This window comes from Diplotaxodon limnothrissa, linkage group LG16 (genome assembly GCF_057381915.1).
Source record: "Diplotaxodon limnothrissa isolate DT_005_m linkage group LG16, D_limnothrissa_male_GT1.1, whole genome shotgun sequence".
NCBI lineage: Eukaryota > Metazoa > Chordata > Actinopteri > Cichliformes > Cichlidae > Diplotaxodon > Diplotaxodon limnothrissa.
The window spans coordinates 32,877,053-32,901,641 of record NC_140611.1 but is presented as its reverse complement, the minus strand read 5'-3'; the positions used below and the strand labels follow the sequence as shown (position 1 = coordinate 32,901,641).

Here is a 24,589-nt window from a genome sequence, read left to right as displayed (position 1 = left end):
AGGCATTTCCTGGGATTGGAGATCCTCTGGGTGAGTGGTTGATTAAAAGCATGCATAAAATAGAAGTTATCTGTTGTTATTGATTGGTAATAGATTGATAATTGGCCACATTTACAGCTGTATTGACTTGTTGTGGACGTAGTCGACTTTAGGTTTAAACACTCTCATTAACAGGTTGAAAATAGTGACATTAAAGGAAGAGTATGCAGCGCCACCCTGTCAGACGCCAGTGATGGTGGAGCTCACTGATGAATCAGGTGAGCTGGATTCATGGCTGATTCAAAACTAAGATCCCCCTGCTGTGGTCAGTAAGGGGAGAAAAGGGGGAAATAAAATCAAGAATAAAAGAGGCATTTATAAACGTTTAGGTGTCAAGTGAAATGGGACAAAAGGGGGTGTTTTACTGTTATTTTAATGTCAGCATTATTATTGTATGAGAATCATGCAACAAGCATTGCATTGATGATCATTTATTGAAGCTTTTGACCTTATACTAACATCTGTGTTCCTGTGATTGTTATAACCTCTGATGAATCTTCTATTTACAGGTGTTAGGATAATGATATAATTTTTCATTGCAGGTGTAACCATGATCATTTTTATACATATTGCAACTTGTTGCTCATTGTAGAGTTGTGCTCAAGTTAATAAGGGTTAAAAGCTACAGTCAGCGCGAATGTCTGACTGATCTATTGAGGGGAAAGGCTTCGAGCATAGAAGGCCACACGCGCTTACATAACATTGATATCATGTTATTCTTTGTGATCTTTTCTTCAATTATGTCTTTAAGGTTAGTTTAAATAGTGGCAGTTAATTAAACGACATTTATTAAAATATTAAATACCTGAGTCAGAACGTTACACGCGGATCACCTTAAGAGTCTGGGAAACTTTGTAGCTGCCTAACTTTTTTTTTTTGAATGTTCTAGCTCCGTTGATTTGACACATTGGAATGTGTCAAAAAAGGGGGGGAAGGTTGAGCTTTAACATCAAACCAGGATTATTTGAACAATTTATAACTTCATTTGTGTCTTTAATAATTTAGGAATGGTAAAGCTTAAGCTAATAGCGGTCCGAGAAGACGGACCTTTTAGAGAATCAGTGAAAAAGCATAAACTATCACTTTCATGTTTAATCATTACTCATTGAAATGAACTGAATAGCGCTTAGAAGATTTGTTAATTTCTTTGTCTTTTGTTAAAAAGAGGGGTTTCAATAATTTTCAGACACACCTTGCAAATGTGCTTATAACGAGTTGGCACTCGGCCTTTTGAAGGTCAGAAGCGTCGTTCGGCGTGACTGTCCAGACTGATAAAGTGTAGGAAACGCCTTGAGTGCAGAGGGCTAAATGCAAACACGCTTACACACACATAAGATATGATTAGAATAAGTCCCTGGGACATTCTGAATGTTTTAGACCAATTTTGAATCACTAGAAGGTCAGTAGATAACAACATTAGATTATTAGGGTTAGGAAGAGAGGTGTTTTGGTTTTCTGTCTCTTACAGAGAAAGGAACAGACACCAGACGAGGCCACAGAGATACGAGGGTCCTTCGCAGCAGAGACAGATACAGTGACTGCCGAGACACCAACTGGGTCCAAGGGTCATGGCGTTTGGGCTCCAGCTAGTCACTTCAAAAGGATGAATCCCATAAATACAGCAATAACCATGAAGGGGTTGACGGAAATCCGGAAACACCAGACCAACGAGGTTCGAGAGGCTCTTGGGCAAAAGGGGGACGCCTTCCTGTTCTTTTCTGGAGGATACACGGGAGACACAGGACCCGAGGATAAACAGATCGTTGTTTGAAATAGGGGCAGAATAATCCCCTGATCTGTGTCACGACTGAAGGGTTGTCTAACCCCTGAGGTTGAAGTAAGAAGAACAGAGGATCACGCAACTGGACGACACTGGTAGCTGCAGCAATAAAATAAAGGTTAAGAGCTCTTCGGACAGAGGTTGTAGTCTACGTCTGAATGGTATAAGGGAACACCAAATAAAGCTGTGGGAGAACAGGGGAGTGTCATCTGGACCTGCTATCCTTGTAGTAATAGTTTGTCTTGCACCTGACTTGCGCAAACACAGAGGTCATCTTACATATGGTTTGCCCGTCAGGGGGACAAAGGACCTCAGGAGTGAGAAGAGATGAACCCGGCCACACTGGGCTACAGGGGGAATTGTTAGATTATAATATTATTTTATGCCATGTTATACCCCTAATTAAAGATTGTGAATTATTATGTAGTTTTAGTTTGCATTATTCTCCTGAATCAGAAGAAGCTGATAACTATTGCATTAGTTAAACTGATTTGCATTACATTAAACTGCTGAATTGTTGTGAATGAATGATATTGTTTTATGATGCATTATACTGCTGAGTTATAAGAAATCTAATTTGTCTGAGTAGAAGAGAACAGAGTGTGCTGGAGTTTTCTGCCCCATTTCAGCAGGAGCAGATAAACAGGGAGCCAAGGTCGTAGCTCAGGCGCTGTGTGAGAGAAAGCATGTGAATGTTTAGGCTTTGTATGATAAGGTGGAGGCACCAGAGGCTATAAAAGTTTGAGCAATGCTCCACCATTTTGAGATTTTGAGGCTGTCTGCATCAGTGTCCATCTCCCACGCGTGTGATCATTAAAATCATCGTTTGACTCAACCCGGCCGGACCAGTGTTGTTATTGTGGTTTTTCTCTTGTTTCCATCCCCAATATTTTGAACCTTAACAAGTTCCACGCAACCAAGCACTGTTCTTAAATGCTTCTCCAATTTGGGAGCTGAAGCATATTGCAGCTGCCATAGGTCAAGAAGCATGCTACACCCTGGACAGGTTACCAGTCCATCGCACTTACACCTACAGTCAATTTATCATCACCAGTTAACCTAATGAGCATGTGTTTGGACTGTGGGAGAAAGCATGATTTCCCAGAGAGAATCCACAGAGACACGTGGAGAAAATACAAAGTCCAGTTTAAGAAGCCAGAAACTGTAATTTTTAAAATGTCATAAATGCATTTTGGCCTTGCAGTTCTTCTTTCAAAGCTTACCAAACAGGTGAAGAGTCCACAAAAAGAGGTAGATGTTAGCCCAAATGTAACCATGTCACCAGTAACTTTAGAACTGAAAGATCTAAAACTGTGAGTTGACTTTGTTCGGTTGTCCTATTATTTTCTTTAGATCTGCGTTGACATCATGTGGTTATTAAGATTTTTTTTCTCATTAGACAAGAAAGAAAAACAAAGTCTCCATTAGGAGCGTCATCTTCAGGAGATGACTAACAGGACTTTCAGAGAAGAGAAATATTTGTTTGTCGTTAAACACCTACTGATCACTGTTGGTGTTAAAATAGACCTTTTCACAACATCTTCCATCTGGCTAGGTTGCCATGTTGATGCATTCCTCCTTAAAAAACGACCAATAATGTTTGTTTTGAGCTCTGAACCACCATAGCTGTTACACATTTTGCTGGCTACTACAAATTTAAGAATTAACATCTGCTTGGTCATTCAGGCTTGTAAGTGCAGGCAGTGATTAATGCACACAGACATGCAGTGTTGATGCAAGTATGTTTGACTTTAAATAAGAAGATCTTGCCTGCTAAATCATTAATGCAGGTAGCCCATGGCCATGACAGATGACTGGGTCTCTTTAATGTGACTGCCAAGGTAACAAACAAATGAAACTTTAGATTGAATTGCTCAGTCCTGCAAACAAATGCAGCCGATTTGGTTCTCTGTTATTTGTGTTCAATCCACCAGAAAAACTCAAAGGTGTTTTTTTTTGTTTAGTTTTTTTTTACATTTTTTTTTTTTTTTTTACATTTTTTATTATTATTATTTATTATTTATAATCATCACTAGAGGACAATCACAATAACCCCAAAACCTCAACCCTCAACCCTTCCCTTTTAAAACAGCAAAAAGAACGAGAACAAGCATTACAAAATCCATCCTAAGAAGAAAATCAACAGCTTGAAAGAAAACAGAAAAGAAATGAAAGTACAAGACGTCCAGGTCAAATCAATCCATCCCCATAGACTAAACTTTCTATGAGATCTGACATCTTAAAAATATATTTATGTACACACTCTGCTGTATTGTACTGTACAAAATGTGGCAACACTTGACACATTCCCTGTAGACATGCAAACACCTTACTGACACTGTAAAATTCCCCATCTTAGTTCTTTTTTTGAATGTCTTTTAGTGTCCAAAAATACGTGAAATGGTTCTTTACTCTGGTGGAGATGCACTGGAAAATGATCTCACACCTTTTTAAACTTGTGCAATTTGATTTAAGGGTTCAAATCACATATTAAGATGGAGAGCTTTTTCAGTGTGGCCTGAAACTGAAATTACTATATGGCCTATAAACCTGTTATCTTCATCCCAAACTTAAGAGTTTCTAAACTGACTGCAACACCGTGTCTCGAGGACCTGAGTTGACATAGGTTAACATGACACTGCTAATGGATGACTACCACTGCCAGCAAGTAATATTACAGTATGTTGAACCTCATAAGGCATTGTACATGTCTACACAAGACTGCTGTACAATAAAGTGTGACCTCTAAACACTGTTTCCATTCAGGGTGGGCGATGGCAGAGGGTTTCAGCAGGAAATTGCACTTATTCAGGATCTGCTCAGGTTGTAGTGAACTTGCGTGACTAAACATTTTTGCAGATGACTGGAGCATTTCCTTGTGCAACGATACAACAACCAAAAGAGAAGTGAGATCAAAGGTGTATATCGGTGTTCTTGTCTTCCAAAGTGTCGCAGTACCACAAAGGAGACTGACATGGCAAGAATGAGTGAAGCTGAAAGGCGAAGGGGGGAAAAAGAACCATGCACTTGGTTAAGTGTGAATGACTGCAGCTCGGAGAACCTGCAGCAGATCTTCAGTGTGCTTTGCCGAGAAACTGAGCGTCCCAAAACTGAAATGACTCTATGCTAGACGACAGTTCGCGCCTCAAGTCCCGGCAATGCAAGTGTCACTTGTTGTGTCCTTTAGCTATCTTTTTCATCACATTTACACATACACAGACACACACACAGGAGTGCTCATACACACACACATACGCACGCACACACACATACACACTTTGGGAGCATCAGCAGCTCTACCCCAGTGTCCTTTTCTGGCTAAACACTTGGTCCAAACACGAAAGGCCTTGACGGATTTCAGCAAAATTCTTCAAGCTCTGCCAAAGGTCTGACTCCCAAAGACACATTCCTACTCCTCTTCTTCCTCCTCTTCATCGGGTAGTGGTAGCAACTCCTCCTTCAGACACTCCCTGTAGAAACTGGTCAGTGTGGTGTAGAGGTGCTGACGACTCTGCTGAGACAGGAAGTGTCCCTCATCTGGGTAGATCTGGTGGGTAAAAGACATGGAAAACAGCTTTCAGGGTACTTTGATTGCACACAACCATCTCAGGTTTGTGGAGTCTTTTTTGTGTCTTTTAGCTTATTGTTTTTGTTCACTCTCATTCCTCTCATGTTCTTTGCTTCTATTAGTGGGACTAAACTAAAAAGCTTTGAAAACACAGTACAGACTAGTTCCTTTGCACCAAACAGAAGTAAGACAAAGTTATTGACTTTCTGGTTAATATATAGGGGTATTTAGCAGCTAAAAGGGCAGCTGTTTTGTGGAGGAAAAATGAAAACAGTGCTAAAAGAGAAAAATAACATTCGACATAATCTGCACTTCGATTCACTGGGTGGCCAGAAACACAACTTGCTCTTGCTCAAAGTGTACTGTTACTCAAACATTTCATTTCATTGACTTGTGCAGTGATATATAATCATTGTCTATTCCATTAGAATCCCACAGCTGCGTCTTCTGCTGTATAGCCTGGCTTCTGGGCAGAGTGAGGTGGGATTACCTCCTATTTTGCATCACATTTAAACAAAGTGCCAAAATTAATAGCAGAGTAGAGTTAATTTCATAAAGTGGAATACTTTAACCCCTCCCAATCAAAGCCTAAAACTATGCAGCAACTGAGAGAAAAAGTAAAAAAACAACACAAAACACAAAGGTCTGAATTAAATTATGGTCATCTACCTTCCACTTTACCAACCTCCGTATGGACTCTTGTAAGACAACTATTGTCTCTCAGCATTCAGTATTGCTGTGGTGCACTGGCGGCACGGACATCTTGCCGTCAGTGCACCACAGCCACTGGTGTTTCTGCAACACCATTAGCATCTAAAAGAATGGGATCAGAGCACGTTGAAAAAATCCTTGACGTAATCTTGCAACTTAGGAGATTTCTAGTAATGCAGTGGTTAAAACATACACCATGTAACTTCAATTCTCTCAGTCTGAACCCTTGTCATATTTTGTTTCTTTCACACACATGCGTTCTTGTCAAGAAGCATCATAAAATGCCAATTTGTTAGTGCCTCATCAGTGAAAACAAGGTTGCTTTTAATGCTGTACCTCTAATGCAGCACCAACTGCAATATAGGCAGCTGAGAGATAACGGTCACATTTTAGAGACCTACCAAGGCCACATTAGGAGGCTTATTCAGCCTCCTAATGTGGTTTCTTAGCCACAAGGTTCATCTCCTGTTTGGAATCTGCACTTGAAACTTACAACCCAATCTTACTAACCCACCACCAAAGGGAAGCTTTTGCATAACTGAGACATGTCAGTGACTTTCAAAGAACAACACACGTTTGTCACAGTTTCCTGGGAATCAGAACAAGCTGGACGTGCATTTAGAAAAGACAACAGCTTGGACTGTATCTCTGTAAGTTATCTTTACTGCTTATTTTAAAGAAAACCTTACATAATGAGCAGGTGCTATATTTAGGATGCACAACTTTGCTATATGAGCTCCACCACACGTTATTCTAGTCAAGCGACAACTATAAGATGCTCTGCCTAACACTAATCATGCCAGAGCTATGAGATCAACATGCTCCTGTTATGCTTTCTTTTTTAACACAACCTAAACAGGACATTTCGTTAAAATTCATAGTTCATAATTCATTGAACAAAGACACCATTTTTGCAGTTGTGCTTTGGTACACTACCACAGGGGATTTTAAATGAAGTAATCAAGATGCGATCAAAGTGTAGATTTTCTACTTTATTTATTTGCATCAACTTGCATTTTTATAGCTTATATGTGATACCCAAAGAAATGTCAGTGTGAGGGAGGCTATGCAAAATATATATTTAGAGCAGATAGGATCAAAGTAAAAAAGAAATGAAAATTTACTCGTAATTGTCTTAATTAATTAAAAAAAAATTTAATAAGGACGCTTCCGTGAATATTAAATGGTTAAAATCAAGGTATGGCCAAAGAATACTGAAAATATTCTGTAAAAAAAACCCAACCTAATATGGAAAGTCTTTTATTTAAAAAATGTATTTATTTTATTTTGACACTGTATAACAGTTGAGCCATTTATCATTGCCATAGGTCATTGTTTTCTACCAAATGCACTCTAAAAACCTAGTGATGACATCTCTGGGTTACACACCTGCATTGAGTAGTTTGCTCCAACTTTCACAAGGTTCTTGACGAGCTCAGCAGTGTGCTGGAAGTGGATATTGGCTGGGAGTAAAAAGAGAAAAATGTCAGCAAGATTCAGCCTGAATCCTAACTGGGAAAAAAAAACAGACAATCAGATTCTGGGAGAATGGAAATGCCTCAACAAATCCGACATGCATGGTTAATCAGGGAATGTTTTCCTCTGGAAATCCCAGCATCAATTTAGATAACCCACTTTTCCATTTATCTTTTGATTAAAAAGCATTTGCCTCATTACCTTCCAGGATTGCATGCCTCTTTGTGCTCAGCAGTGATGCACCACAGATAGCGTATTTTCATTTTTATCTACGATTTATTTTGCTTCTTACCATCTGCTGTGCCATGCACCAGCATCAGTGTCTGTTCCCTAAGAGCTTGAACATTCTGCAGCACACTGGAAAACTGCGAGAAAGAGTGGGGAGATAATTAATTGATAGATATGCTAATTGGCATTGAGAAATGAAAATAAAAAAAGATGCAGAATGTGATCAAATGAATGGCACTGTACTAAATTACATTCTACATACAGACACACACCGACAGAGTCATTCAAATTAATTCGAGATCTTTAAGTGATAAGGCATCTCCCACAGATATTATTTTCTGTTCTTGAAATATCACAGATTGCATAAATTATGAGGAAAATGTAAGGTGTGGTACAGCAGAAGCCATGAAATACTTGTCAGGGTCAGATTTGTTGTTTGTGCTTGTGCAAAAAAGTGTTTTGTTCTTCTTCACTGCCTCCTTCCTATCACACTGGGAGGAAAGTACATCTGATAGCTGAACATCAAGAGGCCTGAGAGCGACAGTCTCGCTGCGGCTGAAACCCCCCCCCCAAACTTCGGCATGTGATCTGACACACCGGAGTTCAGAGTAACCAAAGACAGATGAGTGACAAAATCCTACAGAGCATTAAAAAAGAAAAAAAGAAAAAGTAAAGTAAAGCATCGCTGCCTCTGACTTTGATAGCAGCTGCTTTCAGTAACTGCAGGAGCTTAACTGTAGGTGTGTCATTGATGTTAACGTTTTCAAAGATCAACAGGAAACATGCTCGTGGAAGCCGTAAACACGCACCTGATATCTGCTGTCATCCCGTAATGGCATGCCGAGGTATCGTTCAGAGAACGCTGACGCTGTGCAAATGAGAAGTGAGACAATCTTAACAGTGCCACTAGCACACAGTGCTTCAGCTGCAGCTAAGTACCTGCACAAAGTGGAGATCCTGGTATTCAGGGTCCAAATTAAATACTTTTAGTAAAAAGGAAAGCAGCTTGTGGTGGTGAAAAAGTCATCTGTGTCATCTCAGTGTTGCAGAGGACAATGTTTACAGTGGTCAGATTCATCTCACACTCAGATTTCAGAAATAAACAGGTCATTTTTAGTGAGAGGCTAAAGGAGAAGAATAAAGTTTACATTTATTCAGTTTATTAATAAATGATCTAGGTTTACTTTGTCACTTTACTGTGTACTTTAATTGGTTGAATTGCCCGTTAATCATCAGATGTTGCAGACATGAGCTATGTCTTTTTCATTTGCTTCTGACAGTTAGAAATACAGATTAGTTTTTGGCTGTCATTGACATATTGAGCACTGCTCAATATGGAGAATTAAGTTTTGCTTTTGGGTGTAGACATGAGTCTAAATTGTTACACATGAGATGCATAATTCATGTTTGGGAAAATATACTGAGGTTTTAATGAATAAAGATGATGATGCAATATGGTGATGATAAATCAGGACCAACCGTTTCATGATTGTCTAAAAATGCTCTATTCTGGTAAACTCATAGGAGCTGTTAAAGTTGGGAGCTCACACAGTGCAAATGACAACAAGGGGAGTACAATCACAAAGCACGGAAATAAGAAAAAGCAGGAGACAAGACACAGGTGAAAACAATCAGGGAATTAGAGGGAAGACAGAGACAAAATATTACTGCATCTCTACTTTCCTTGCCATTTTTCCTTGGCCTTCATGAGAAACACTTAATGAGACCAAAGAGGAGTGATAAAGTGATAAAGACTAAGAGAAAGAGAAACTCATTGTGGAGAGAGTCCAACCACACTAGGGATAAATCTGTTCTTCATGAAAGACAACACCTGGACAGCAAGCACTTCATGACAGCATTTTAATGTTCTAACCTTGGGGTTCAATGATTAAAAATTCAAAATACATATCAGTAGGTTAGGGTATGAAACGGACAATATGCTCCACCACTTTTCCAACTATGCTGATCTTTTAAGGAATGGTTGGATATTGCATCGCTATAAATTGTAGGATGATATTATCTCCTCTCCTCTTGCTTAGTATCTGAAGAATTCAAACAGTTGTTATGAGTGCCAGAATGAAACCTTCCTAACCAAAGCAGACTATTCAAATGTACCCATGAAGCTAGGACTTATTTGACATGCAAGGAAGAACAATTCCCAAAGCGAAACCAGAAGCAGAAACAAGGAAGACGAGGGAGCTAACCCAGAGGGAAAACATGGGAAAACAACAACAATGAAACACTGGGGACACTAAAAAGTATAAAGATAAAAAGAATATCACTTAAAAAAACAAAAATGCAGAACCAGAACATGTTCAATAGTACTGTGTTACAGTATAGAGAAATAAAGTGCACATTAGTAACTAGAATATTCAAGCCAAATAAAACTGGTGTGGTACATAATGCTGCCTATATATATTATATATTTATTGTTGTGGACCAACACAATGGTCTGAAATTCCACAATGTATGCAATCCACAGGAAAGTCCACCACAGCAGTTTTACTGATCTTTACTTACATTTGCTTTGCAGCTTGTAAAATGTATCTTTAATGTGAATTAACCTCTTTTGAGAGATGTTTTACTCACCATAGAGTTTCCAGTCGGTCACTGGTGACATTGCACACGCACATTTAAACAGGCTGTCAGTAGACTTCAGCATCATTAATGTTATGTAGGCTCCATATCCCTAAGTGAGCAAACACAAACATTTATTCATCTCTAATTGCTGAAATCCATCGAGTGTAAAAATGAACTTGGATTCAATCTCTGGAGTCACTCAGTAGAAATTTTACTAAGTAGCTTCTTGGCACTTAATAATTTCAGCAATGGAAGTAAGAATAGAATTTAGATGGTCGCAAATTAAAAGTAGAAAAATGGAGGAAAAAAAGGAGGCTCACCTTTCCAAACACTGCTATCCTTGTCCGGTCAATGTATGGAAACTTCATCATGTAACTGGAAAAACACACACATGCTATATGACCTACAGAACTTCTTAAATGTGGTTGCATGGGAGGAACCAAGAATTGGATATCAATAAATATAAAAAAAAACACTTGAAAAATCGCAGAAACTTCAGTGAGTTCTAATGATTTTATTCTTGGATACATCTCCTGCCTTCATAAACATGCATGAGACGATATGACTGCACCATCAATTTGAGCACAAGAGTAAAGCAAATGATTTTAAATCCCGAGAGTCCTCCTCCTGCCTAAAGAAGGTTAAAAAAAAAATCAACTGTATATGTGTAAAGTCTGATATGAAACTGATATTAAAACAGAATCAAAAATCCAAAATCACAAATCACCCCTGACCCTCACTCCACTATGTCATCTGCAAGGATCATAGTCGACCTGTACAACATCACTGCGCAAACAAGAAGCAGCTCAGAGCTAATATCTGATACAATCCCACCCTGTAACTTTTACACACCTCACCATTGTCTCATTGTCCTCATACATGTCTTTCACCACCTCTTCCACTCCTGTGTTCCTCATACAACACTTCCTCTCTTGCAACCCTCTCATATGTTTTCTCTAGACCCAAAGACATTGCAGCTCCTTTTGACCTTCTTTATAATTCTCGATCAACAAACTCACAGGAAAGATCACATCGCAAGACCCAAATCAAAAAGCATCATAACGTTACATGTTGAGTCTGGCTAAATGCAAAAATGCTAATGGTGACCCTGCCCCGACTCCTAAGAGACTAGAGTCCATCCTCAGTGTGCACCATATTCTTGCTGTGCCTGACTCTCCCTGTTTTGACTATAAAATGCAAATTAAGCAGAGTGTCTATAAACTTCAAAGAGTTCTGTGGGACAAAGAGGCTGACAGGATTTTATTTTTTTAATTAGCATGAACGAGCAGAGAATTTATAGTCCACTGATCACTTATTGCAACTTACTGTACAAACAGTAGCAACAACAACTACTGCCTTACTACTGCCTTGCCCACCAGCAAAGTGCTTTGTTTGTGTACAACATGTGAATTTGACGATTAAATAATAAAAAAAAAAACTATAACCTGTTTTATTTATTCATTTTAACATTGATCAATTCCTGTAAGATGACACTGAGAAAGTTTGATAGTCATCACTTGGACAAAAGGTTCCAAAGTGTCTGTTCATAGAGGGGAATAAGCTTTTGTTTTGGACGTATCGTGGGGTTCTCTCCTGGAAGAGTGACAATCTTGCTCCACTTGGTGGGAGCAATTTCCGGTGTAGCACAAACAAGCAGTGGAAAAAACATGGAGTTTACTGAGTAAATATGATTTTTATTGGGAAAAATCAAAAAAAGTTAGTTGATCCTGTTATGCTCACCATTTTATCAAAATTGTATTTGAAACTGTTTCACTGTTCATGAATGAAAACAACCTTTGGGGTTTTTTAACTAATGAAATGGACCATGAAAAACTTTGAGAACCACTGGCTTAAATTAATTGTAATAATTGTATTATACAAATATTAGAGTAACGATCAACATATGATTTTGACACTTGCTTTTTAAGTTACTTATAATTACTTTGGCGTTATAAATATGCATAGTAAAGTATTCTTTATCCATCATTAAATATGTCTGAAGGGTTACAAACTGAATATATATCTATATATTTTTTTTTAGTCAGGGGAGTTGTGACAGTTTTTGCATAGATTTTTTGATCATCCATTAAGATAAACATTCTGAATTTGTTGTTATTTAGGTATTTTTTGGAAATAACAGCAAAGGAAATCAGTATCTTACAGTATTTACCAAAGGTATGTATTGTCTGCTGTTAAATCCATGTGCTGTCTGAACTGGCAGCTCCTAAACCAAATAATGAAACATCCAGAACCTCTTATGATTTCATCTGAAACTGTTTACACTATGGTTTCCAATTTAAGTCTAGTCTATATTATGTCAAAAGGAATTTATCTGGAACTTTTATTCTTTAAAGGATTTCTTCCTTTATTCTTGACTTGATAACCATTTTCAAGACTTTAATTAGACACAGTAGTGCAGAAATATTCAGATCAAATAAAAAGAGGATGGCATTCTGCTTTAAATTCCAAACTGAGTTACAAAGCTCTTGTTCAGGGGATTTGCACATATTTTGAATTTTTTATCTCAAAGTACAAGAATAAAAAGTAAAAAGTAAAATAAAATGGATGTGATAACATACTCCACTGCTGCAATCTGGTCCTGAACATCAACAGTTCCCAGTCTCTGGTGAACTTCGTGCAGTATCCTTTGACCCTGGAAGCCGCCGCCCCGGCCGTCCAGACGGGCCACGATGATGTTGTCAGAGCTGACGAGGACCGAGTCCCAGCTGAGGGAGAAACGGTCACTCACAGCCTGACCTCCAGGGGCGCCGTCACTGAACAGAGAACAAACATAATCAGGCACTTTCAGGCAGCATGAAGCCGCATTGGTCATATAACCTCTGTAACTGGAAGAAATTCCTTTTTGAGCTGATACAACTTCCACAGTAAAAGAGGTCTAAAAATGAAAGAAAAAATTATGAAAGACAAATTTCAAAATTTTCACTCTCTGCTTGTTACCTTGGCTGTCAACATGTAGCTAAGCAATGTAGGGAGGAAATGAGAAAACAAGTAAAAAAAACACTGTGTGTGTGTGCAATGACATCATAGTGTTATAGTGGTTGGTGGTAAGATAGCGCCACATTAATCAAGTGCAGATTAATTGCAATCACCCTAACCATCCTAGGGCTGGTCAGTTTTCTGGAAGAAACCCTGCTTTTCCAATTAGGTTGTCATCCTGAAGCCTGTGACAAACAACAAACGCACAGCTTGCACCACAAACATCCTTCATCTTGTTCCACTGCTCCTCGGTGGGCAGCAACCTTCAGGGAGTCATTAGAACTCTTTGGACTGAAAGTACCTAATAACAGGCTTACGGTATTTATCAAAATACTATTAAGGAATTTGTTCAAGTTTAGCATTTTTGCTCATTTGTTTTACTTTCAAAAGTTACCTCAGAAGTTGGTCTAATCTACTTTGAGTTAAGACAAGTACTTCTAAGACTTCTAAGCTGATTCTTTCTAAAGACTGAAATAGCTTTTTTCATAATGCAACATGTGACCCAGTGCAAAGGTATGGTACATTGACTTATTTTTAGCTGTTTAACAGTTAACAATAATGTTTATTTTCCTTCATCTGGACCTTAGTGCAACCTTTCAGTTTTATTACATACATTTTATATGACAGAAAATAAGGAAAATAGGTTCTCTTTACAATCAGTCTGGCATAGAACACTTCATCCTGTCAGTGATTATTTTTGCTTTTATTGGTTCATTATTCAAATGGATATGAAAAAGACTGAATCACAGGTTGCCACAAAGGTACGCTGTGATTGACTTAACATGACCCCGGTTACTTTACATGCAAATTACGGTCAGGAGTGTGATTACAACTGGAAACGAATGCATTAAATATTCATACATTTTCTGTTCTCTCTTACTTGACCAAGGACTGTGAGATATAGTAGAAAGCACATGTGATACATACACGACCAACAGAAGTCCATAGTGGCGGGAATCAGAGAAGTCTGGTGGGTACGAGATCTTCAAAGGTAAATCTGTAACAAGAAATGAGAGAAAAGTCGATGTATTGCAGTTCACCAGTGAGTTACACTAACACCACAGAAACCTACACTTCAGTTCAGTTCATTTTTATTTCAAACATATACATTCACCAACATTTCATAAAATCTTTCCATGCAGTTGTTTGAAAAGGAGTAGGCAGAAGTATATACTTATTTAGCCCTACCCCCTCACTTCCTCACCAAAATGTTCCATTGGAACAGTTCTGAAGTCTGTCAGCTGGATCCTTTTGTACTTCAAGGCTGCCTTCAGCAAAGAGTTGTTCTCAAGGATGTAGTAATCTGTAAAGATGAGGGCAATGTGTTTAAAAGATGAAAGAGTGCAAAAATTGTTGTCAATAATCTGAATGCAAATGACCTGTACGGAATTGTCTTTTGAGGCTGTGATGTAATGAGATGAGATGGAAAGTGTATGTCAGACAAATAAGATCTGATTCTAGGGGATTGTTTCTGAAATAGTCTTATTTTGTGGCAAATTCATAGAGAGCTGAATAACTACAATAATGTAGCCAATATTAAACTTGGATGAGCACAGAAAAATAAATTCAAAAAGTTCAATTTCTGAAAGGCATTCTACACACAGCAGCTTCTGGCCTCAAAAACAGGAGTCCCACTATTTTCTCCACATGTAATGAACAGTGACTCTCTGATTTGGCCATTTTTCCATTCAAGCCATCTGAACAGCAGCTAAATGAAATGGAATTCATCCAGCATTTCTAATAGAAAACCCAAAATCAATAGACGTCTCATTATGAAACCGCCAGAGGCCTTGAGTTCCCAGCTGTGGATGGAGGCACTGTCCTAATAACCCTGTGCAAATTGCTTTTTCTGCAGCACAGCTGTTAACTTTTTCTTTTCTTTTCTTTTTTTTTTTTTGTTGTTGTTGTTTTTTTTTTTTCCTTGGGAGACAACACATACATGTGGATAACGAGAAAAAGAGTGTGTGTGTCCATTTTCATGCCAAAAATAGAAGAAAGAAATCTGGATTTGTTGACTGTGTGGTCAATGGAAGAGCCTACAACCTGGAAAAATTGGTGGTGGGTGACTGAGTGCAGTAAATTGTTTTTTGCTGTCGGAGACTGATTGCAAGTAGTTGTGACGACCAACTTATCAACCAGACTTTGGGCACGCGGCACCCTCATCCCCTACTCTTTGACAATGAGCAGAGTGGTTTCCAGTGTTTCAGGCTTTTAGTCACATTTGTATACATAGATCAGTACACAGTGAAAGCATCTCTCCCAGTCTTTTCTCAGCAGTGTACACATATTGAGAGCAACATTCATGCTTCTTCATTTTTTGTACCTCCTTCAATAGGTGCAGTTATATAACTCATGTGTATCAAAATGTACCTTCCACAAAGCTACAACTTCCCAGACAAGGAAACTGCAAGTTGATTGCACATGTTCGCAATCACTTTGTTTGCATCGTAGTCTCCAACCACTATTTTCCCGAGTGTGACTGTCGTGTGAGCTCTGCTGGCTCTGACGTACGACCAGATTCAAGAGGAAATACTTGTCAGCTTGTATTTAGGTCTTATACCAACTACATTTCCTTGGCCTAATGCCCACCCAGCCACTTACAAAATCGACTGTCAGGCAAGGATAGGAATCTGACGCTGCATGTGAGGATATTTACAGAAACTCTTTACTATTTGCTTTTATTTCCAGAAAAGATGGGATTGTTTTAGGTAAAAGAGAGACTCTGTTACAGGTTTTTTTTACAGTTTTAAATGCTTGAAAAGATGTTTAGTTCCCTCTATTTCTGCATTTAGGTGTGGCTTTAATGAGTAAATGTCTTGAACTGTACCGATGTAAATCAGGACATGTGGGTTGCTGACCCCTCTCCAGAAATCATACCTTTTACTAAATGGGACTCATTCTATTTTAGGATTTTCCCTACTTTAAACAGATAAGGGTTAGTAATATTTGAATCTCACGGTACACCTGGTTAGAAGTAGTTTGCCTGCCTTAATTTTTTGTGGCACAGATTCAACAAGGTGCTGGAGACATTCCTCAACAATTCTGGTCCATATTGACATGATGGCATCACACAGTTGCTGCATATTTGTCAGCTGCACATCCATGATGGGAATCTTCCAATCCAACACATCCCACATTCCACGCATGCTGTATTGGTTTGAGATCGGGTGACTATTGAGGCCACTTGAGTACAAGGAATGCATTGTCATGTTCAAGAAACCAGTTTCAGATCATCTGAGCTTTGAGACGTGTTGTGTTATCCTGCTGGAAGCAGTCATCACAATATGGGTGCACTGAACCCATGTGAAATGTAGCCTCAGTTTCTTGTTCTTTGCTGATGGGAGTGGCATGTGGTGTGGTCTTCTGCTATTGTAGTCCATCTACTTCAAGGTTCAAAATGCTTTTCTGCATACTTCAGTTGTAAAAAGTAGTTATTTGAGTTACTGTTGCCTTCCTGGGGCTTTTTTTTTTCACCTCTGACATCAACAAGGCTTTATGATCCAGAGAACTGATGCTCACTGGATATTTTCTCTTTTTCTGATAATTTTCTATACAATCAGCAGTTTCTGAAATACTCAGACCAACCCGTCTGGCACCAATATTGTCACTTTCAAAATTACTGATGTAATTTTTCTTCTCCATTCTGATGCTAAGAATCAGCAGGACATCCATGTCTACATGCCAGAGTTGCTGTTGGGTCTGCGCTTCCACAGGCCCCGCTGGTTTAGAGACTTATTCCCATTAACGAAGCAAGATGAACAGTAATCGAACAATTTTACTTGCTAGCAAGGGACGCTGGTCGGAACCAGGCTCTTGGAGCTGAACGCTCCTCACCTGTTTCCTAGCTAACTTTAAATAAACAGCCTTCCTTGCAGCCTTTTATTGACTACAGTTACAGTTTACATAGGCACCACCCATTGTAACACCCCCTGTGGTGTGTCGTGCCCTTGTATATGTGTGTATGCATGTGCGAGAATGTGTGTGTGTGTGTGTGTGTGTGTGTGTGTAGGTGCCCGTGAGTGTTTGTGTTTGTGGGTGCATTTGTGTGACCTCCTGCTCACCAAAGGGTCATAAAGGCAGGAAGTTTACTTAACAAGAAAACAGAACCTTCACCTAGGATGTGCCTATAATAAAACACTACAGCCTCCCCCGCCATTCAACAGGCTGGGGAGGGAGTCAGAAACAAAGGAATGTCTTTGATCACATAGTTTGCACCAAGACTTACAAATTTAAGTAACACAATGACAACATTTAACAATTTGACTCTAACAGTTGCTTTCATGTGATTGGCAGATGTCAACATTTGCATTGATAAGTGGCTGAATATGTATACCTAAAAAGTGCATATTCATAAATTACTTGAATACTTATAAATTTGCCTTATTAAGTCTACTAAGCCGAGCTTCTAAGCTCTCTGAACTTCTCTAACTTGCTTGCTTCAGCCTGGAAAATTCATCTTGGTCATGAAGTTCCAGAAATGTTGTCATTAGCATAGAGGCTACTTGTTGTGACTGTCAGTTCCATTCATAAAAATTGGGAAAGAAAAACAGAAGAGTTTCTTTGCTCTGTGAGAAATTTCCTTTTTATCAGTGAAATCTATATTTGTTACAAATTCTCCGAAACACAGCGACCAGTGACTCTTTGGCAGTCACCCAAAGGGGAAGACAGTAACAGAGATTTTGGCTGAAAATAACTGTGGTGAACAGGAACATCGGGTAAGTCTTATGAGATTTGACTTTGTCGTCTATTTTTGTTTGGAAATGTTTCTACAACACTTACACTTAAACTCAAAATAGATTCAAATTAAAGCAGTCAGTTCCATGAATACACCCTCCTCCACCCACCCATGTTGCTTGTCAAGGGAAAATAACATTTACAGTTCTTGCAAGAGGCCTATTGTGTTTGAATGTCGCCTCATTCACAAACTCTGAGTTACTTTTTCTAAAATGTGAGATACAAATAAACTTACTTGAATTATTCAGACTGTGTAGGATCACAGTAGGTGCTCCTGGACCTGAAAGGAGACAAAAAGAGCATCTAAGTAATTTAAGCAATTTCCAGCATCTTTATTATCATGACTGGAGACATTTCCTGTTAGGATGCCTGGGTCGTTGACCCAGGGTTTTTGAGTTTATTATATTATTTATAATTTCTAGTCTTTGGGTTTTTGTTAGAGTCATGTCTTATGGTTTGTTTCTGTGTAATCCTTAGTTGCTGTCTCCCCTGTCCGCTATATCCCTGTTTCCAGTCAGTGGCTGTGCCTGCCCTGGTCCCACGTCTCTGTTCCCTCTGTTGTAGTGCCTGCATGTGAGTCTGTCTTTTGTTCAGTGTGTGTTATGCGTTTCCTGTTTTACTTTGAAGGTCTCTGTCTTATCTCAGTGTGTTCCGTTTACGCTTCCTTGTCTCGTCAGTTCTGATTTGCCCCAGCTGTGTTTCCCTCCTGTTGTCCATTCCCTGATTGCTCCCTCTATGTATTTAAGCCCTGTGTTTCAGTTTGTCATTGTCGCGATCTACCTTTATCTTGCTGTGTGTTTTGTCTGCGTAGGTGTATTTTGTATTCTTAGTTTTTGTTACCCTTTTGAGTTCAGCATTAAAGCTGTTTTGAGTTACTTTCTGTCTCCGGAGTCTGCACTTTGGGTCCTTCTCCTGCCTGCACACAGCCGTCACATAACATTTCCACCTGACAGTTTGCCCAATTACGATTAAATGGTATTTAATATATGTAAAGGGGCTCCTTTAAAGCTGCTCTAAAAGGCCACTGTAGGCAGCTGTTATGTCACCTTCCCTATATTTTCTTAAATCAATTAGGGGTTAAAGGTCACTCGAGATGCCTCCCTAATATCAAATTAAGCCAGTACTTGTTAATGCCCTTCTCTAATATACTTTGTCAGAGGTTAATAGGATGGCAGGTGTGCTGTACTTAAAGCTCTCCTTTCTTTGAGTTAAAACACAAACCAACTTTTCCTTTATTTCCTTGCACTTATCTGTTGGTGGGCTGTATTAGTTTTGACCCAATGTTACACAGAGAAATGGCTTCATTTTGTGCATGTACCTGCTAGAAAACAGTAAACCAATCAGATCACTTTATGAGTGGGTTTAAGAGGCTTGTGCTGATGAAAACAGGTGTGAGAAGAAGCTTGTCAGGATTACGTGAACTTGGCCTTTGGAAGACAACAAGCTTTCTCCATTATTTTTATTGCTTTTGGGAAAGGGAATGCAGTTATTGTCCAATATATCATCACGCCAAAGCCCAAATGCCTCCTGCGCATGAAGAGCTTTCAGCTGTTCAAAATAAATTGAAACCACAAACAATATGAGTTACCCCTCATTAAATAATCTACTTGTTGCCCAATAATACTCCCTAAAAGCGATTACACACAATGTAGTCGCTAATTATTCATTTTATGACTCTCATTTCAAACTGATGAGAGATTAATTTTAAACTGAATCAGGAGGGTGACAGATCATGACTAGCAAACCCAGGCATGTGCCAGACAAATAAATGGATGCTGAATAAATAAGGAACGTAAAACACAACATAATCCTAATTTGATTTTTTTTAAACCAGCAGCCATCTGCAGCTATGTTGTAATAGAATGAAGCGCCACACAAATTGCTTTAGATGGTTAAAATTGTAAAGATTTAATTTTTATTAATGTAACTGTCCATTTAGGTGATACAGGCCAGATGCCATGATGTGGAATCATCCCAACATCATGTAAGTATCTGCATGTGCTGATGTATCGTAACGTGGTCTGGCGAAGAAGGATCGGCTAGCAGGTCTAGTGGACATGTGGTGTGGAGGCTAGCCGAGATGGGGGTGTTAACCTAACCTTAACCCCTGTGTGTATTACTGGTAGCCTGCATGTTGTTAAGAGGTTAAATTCATTCCCTGATCTAACAACGTGGGTGGAAGCAGACTGTTGTCTGCACCAGACTGTTGTGATTCTCTAAATCACGCCCACGTTTGAACCTCAGAGTCAAATCCCTGAACTATTTTATAATATAATTTTTCATAATAAGACCCCAATCACTTGGAAGTCTGTCACCCTATGAAAGCCAAAGACACTCTGACAGCAATTTGAAAGGGCATTTCATAGCAGGAAAACTGGATGGCCCTTAAAGTGAGATACTGGTTGGCCTACCTTTACAGTCGAGGATAATGTGCTGGTTCGTGGGGCTGATGTCAGCGTCGAAGTACAAACAGTGGGCTTTATTCAGTTCACATGTTAAACACCGTCGGGGGAACAGGCCCACAGTTTTAACACTGAGAAGAGAAGAGCATTTAAAAAACAGAAAAAGAGACAAAGCACATAAAACTTTTTGAGTAAGAAAGTAAAGGACATATTTCTTGATCTTTTTTCATGATAACTCCCCCGAAGCGAACAAACCAGTAATAAATCATATCCAACTGGAAAGTATTACCTGTCTCGTTACAGGCTGGTATAGTTTACTCTTTTACATAAAGCACATTTTTCACAGTTTTTTGGCATTTTTATATTTAACCAGTAGTCAGAAAAATAACTGGGAGGTGATTAATAATACAAATTTTATGTGTGAACTGGTGATAAAGTGGCCAAAATATTCAGATTAATCTCTACTAGTTCCAAAAAGTCAACCATATATCAATGTAAGAATAATGTGACAATTGTGAAAGTGAAAAATTCTTTGCAACCATTTTTTAAATATTTTTTTTTTATCCCATGTTCATCATCATCATCATGTGAGTAAATTTACTACTAATAAAAGTCCCTTGAGTTCTCATGATATAAGTTCGAAAAGTTTTTAATCATTTTATAAAAATTATTTAATTAATAATAATGATGCAAACCTGAAAAGCTGCCGTCTCCGTGGTGAACCCTCAGTGCTGAGAAAATAACTGTTAGAGGACATAAAAGATAATTAGTGCAAACAGATATGCTAAATTAAACACAGAAGCTCATTATCTCCTTGTTTTCTTTGTTTAAGCGAAATTCATACATTTAATTACTAAAACACACATGTGCCATGTGTGGCATCCACAGTGAACCAAGGAGAAAAGGAGACAATTCAGTACTAACTACTTTGTTCATTATCAACCCAACTCTTGTTATTGTTGTTTTTTTTCTTTAAATTAAATTTTTCTATTTGTTTGTGGCTAAAAACATTTAAGATCAGCACTCTGGTCAGCTCTATTCGATCTTTTAAAAACACAACAGCATTAGATTAGCTAAGTAAGATTCAGTAACGCATGCTTGTGGTCACAGACTTGGCAAAACACATCACTGCTTGAAACCACGATCAGGAACTCTGTGATTAGAGGAATTATGAATAGGAGGGTACAAATTTCACCTTAACAAGCTCCTAATTTCTTAGAGAAGTAAAACAGAACAATCAAACAGATGGACAATAATAAAACTGAAATAAAATTACAATTAGAATAAGAGAAACAGAGTGGAAAAAGAAAAGTCATCTTTTAAGTTGGTTTTTTTTCATCTTATCATTTGCGAGCCTTATCTCTTCATGCAGGTTGTGGTGAGCTGAGAGGTCCTGATGGTCAAGGCACTGCCAGGTTTAATTTAAGCATCAACATTGGAACGGCCAGAATGGCTCCACCATAGGATGTAAGCCCGCAGACTGGTGTATATGGGGTCAACATTTCTCCTGGGTAGCCTGAGCCCAGAACCATACATGCTTTAAAGGTGATCCGTAAAATCTTAAAATCAAGTTGTGTGCTATAAGAAACCCAAACTATCGATTTCTTAACTACTCTGGGGTGAGAGGATGACTGTTTTTTTTTTTAATTAATTTTTTTATTGAGGTCAGTAAAGTTTGTAGGTTTTAGGGGGAGTTTTGCGGTCACACTCACAGGTTATCGGTGTCCTCATCAAAGGCAATGATCTTTGTCACCTCCCAGTTTCCAGACGTTAGATGTCGGACTTCATTTTGATCAGCTCTGAACTGAAAAAATCAGAACAACAGTAGTAGAGGGTCATTTGACTGAGCGCCATCACTTAACTCATGCTCAGGTGTCAGTCAAACACTACATATTCAAAAGTGCCCATGCCAGAAAAATATCAGTCATTAACCCAACAAAATGGAAATATTTATGAGCTGAATCAATCAGTAGATTCCATCATAGCTCTGATTCTCTACTGACAATAAAATAGTACACTGTTCCTTTTTCAATGGATTTCCTTGGATGTTTTTAATATACTTGTACATGAATATGTCCAAGATTTACATATAGTCATAGAATTATATAAATTTTTAGTTAAAACCCATGAGCAGTACACATTTGTTTGTTCAGCCTGGCCATGAGCTGTGGAGACATTCATACAAATCTGGTACAGGTTAGATGTTTGTGGTTTATTTTTGTCCTCATGACTAAATAAATGTATAAATTTAAACAGACAAACACACAGGAGCACTGCACTCACACGTGACTGTAGCAAAGATGCCAGACAGTACATTGTTTGTTTGTAGCACAACAACAGAGATTGGAGAGACACTGTGGGTGAAATATGCTCTGCGTGCAGCTTAAATGCACCTTCAGGGAGAAGACCAGGTGGATGATTGGCTGTACGGAGTGTCAGACTTTAACATGCGAGACTGCTGGACTATCCTCAAGAAAACCATTTGTTAAGGTGGTGCCAGATTTTTTTTGGCTCAAGCCAATAAAGCTTTCATTATTCAGAGGGTTATAGAATATCTGGCAACCAAAGGGTTAAGCAAAGTTAGGCACAAAACTGGCATTTAAAAATCAATCCGTTTTTACATCCTTCAGGCACTAATAATGACTGAAAAGCTCTAAAAAGTAAAAATAACAGTTTAAATGAAAATGTCAAAGAAGATGATGTTAAATACGTCCCAATCACAAAAGCCAGGCAGACAAAGAAAGGCACACAATCAACTTTGGAAAAATGGCTAAAAGATTGACAGACTAAAAAAGAAACTTCACAGTTTACAACTGTGCTAAAAACAAAAAACAAAAAAAAAACAGTAACACAAGCAAGGTTCTGCATCTTTAATGACAGCTATGAGTCCTGCTCGTTTCAGCTCAGAGTCAAGCCTCTTTGCTGGTTGTTGAATTGCTGCAGACAGTAGAGGCTTGGGGTTTCTTCTTCCTGCTGAAAAGGTTTTAAAAACTCCAATTTCTTTTTGCTGCTGTTCTAATCTAAAAGCCCTTTGGCACTGTTTTTCAATCATCTAATAAAACAGATTTGCCTTTGTTCTAATCAGTCCAGCTGTCTGCACACCTGGACTCTAGTTTCTGGAAGGCACACATCTGAGAAGTGGGCAGCCCTTCCCCGTGAACGGTGGGGTGTATTTTTTGTTAGTTTTAGGATGATCCCTAAACATGTTGGCCCTTTTTGCAATAAAGCAAATTGAGTAGCGTTTTTGCTGGCATGTGAGTTTTTGTGCAGTATCTGTTGAAACCTTGAACTGGTTTGCTGTGGTGAAGGGAAAGCTCAGGATGAAAGCTGAAGTGGTTGATTTACTGCTTGCTTTATGTTTCTAAACTCACATATGTCCATGACCTGTAAGTAGGGACTGAAAGAATAAGACTGAACTTCCTCCAAACGATGTCTGGGCTCAGCCCCCTTTTTTCCCAGAAGAGTAATCACAGAAGTTATCACAAAAATGAGGTTTCAGTTAAAGTATGCATCTTAACAACAAAAGCCCTCAATACTGAAAAATGATGCCAAGCAGTCAAGACCCACCTCGCTGTTGCCTAAACTTGGTTGTCACAGCACTCATGTCTTAGGTCTATCTGTGAGACAGCACCCGCATTAACAAAATGGGAATATTCAGCTTTCTAGGAATGAGAAAATTTTGGTGAAATCTTCTAATCATAAGTGTAATAATGACTTATGTTTCCAGGGAATCACAAGTCAAACTGACAGAGGGCTCAGTGCAGCCTCTGCGACGATTTGATCGCTGTACCGGTCTGTAGTGTTTAAAAAAAAAAAAAAGTTGCACATGAAAGCAAGGATCTCAATTTTATTACATTATTACACACGTCATGAGTGAAGTAATAAGAATTGAACTTGCTCTAAACGGTGTCTGGGGTCTCACTTAGAGATGAGGTAGGAGCCTGGTTATTCAGGGGGAGGTCAGAGTAGAGCAACTGCCACTCCAAATTGAAAGGAATTAATTGGCTCGGACATATGACAAGGATGCCTCCTGGATGCCTCCTAACTGAGGCATTGCTGGGATGTCCAGGGGAG

At 38.8% G+C, this 24,589-nt stretch overlaps 1 protein-coding gene across 1 annotated transcript in view; it reads right to left on the bottom strand.

The window, feature by feature from the left end:
* Nucleotides 1-5,228: 5,228 nt before the first annotated feature.
* Nucleotides 5,229-24,589, bottom strand: part of dpp10 (dipeptidyl-peptidase 10 (non-functional)) — a 310,034-nt gene continuing 290,673 nt past the window's right edge. Inside the window, exons 14-26 of the mRNA XM_085375032.1 lie at nt 22,228-22,319; nt 21,211-21,258; nt 20,525-20,646; nt 18,349-18,393; nt 14,584-14,682; nt 14,307-14,376; nt 12,962-13,156; nt 10,703-10,757; nt 10,392-10,491; nt 8,612-8,670; nt 7,867-7,939; nt 7,488-7,561; nt 5,229-5,366 (exon numbers count right to left, since the gene is read on the bottom strand). Of these exons, the coding sequence (XP_085231158.1) occupies nt 5,229-5,366; nt 7,488-7,561; nt 7,867-7,939; nt 8,612-8,670; nt 10,392-10,491; nt 10,703-10,757; nt 12,962-13,156; nt 14,307-14,376; nt 14,584-14,682; nt 18,349-18,393; nt 20,525-20,646; nt 21,211-21,258; nt 22,228-22,319 (1,170 nt within the window). The remainder of the gene's footprint in view (nt 5,367-7,487; nt 7,562-7,866; nt 7,940-8,611; nt 8,671-10,391; nt 10,492-10,702; nt 10,758-12,961; nt 13,157-14,306; nt 14,377-14,583; nt 14,683-18,348; nt 18,394-20,524; nt 20,647-21,210; nt 21,259-22,227; nt 22,320-24,589) is intronic.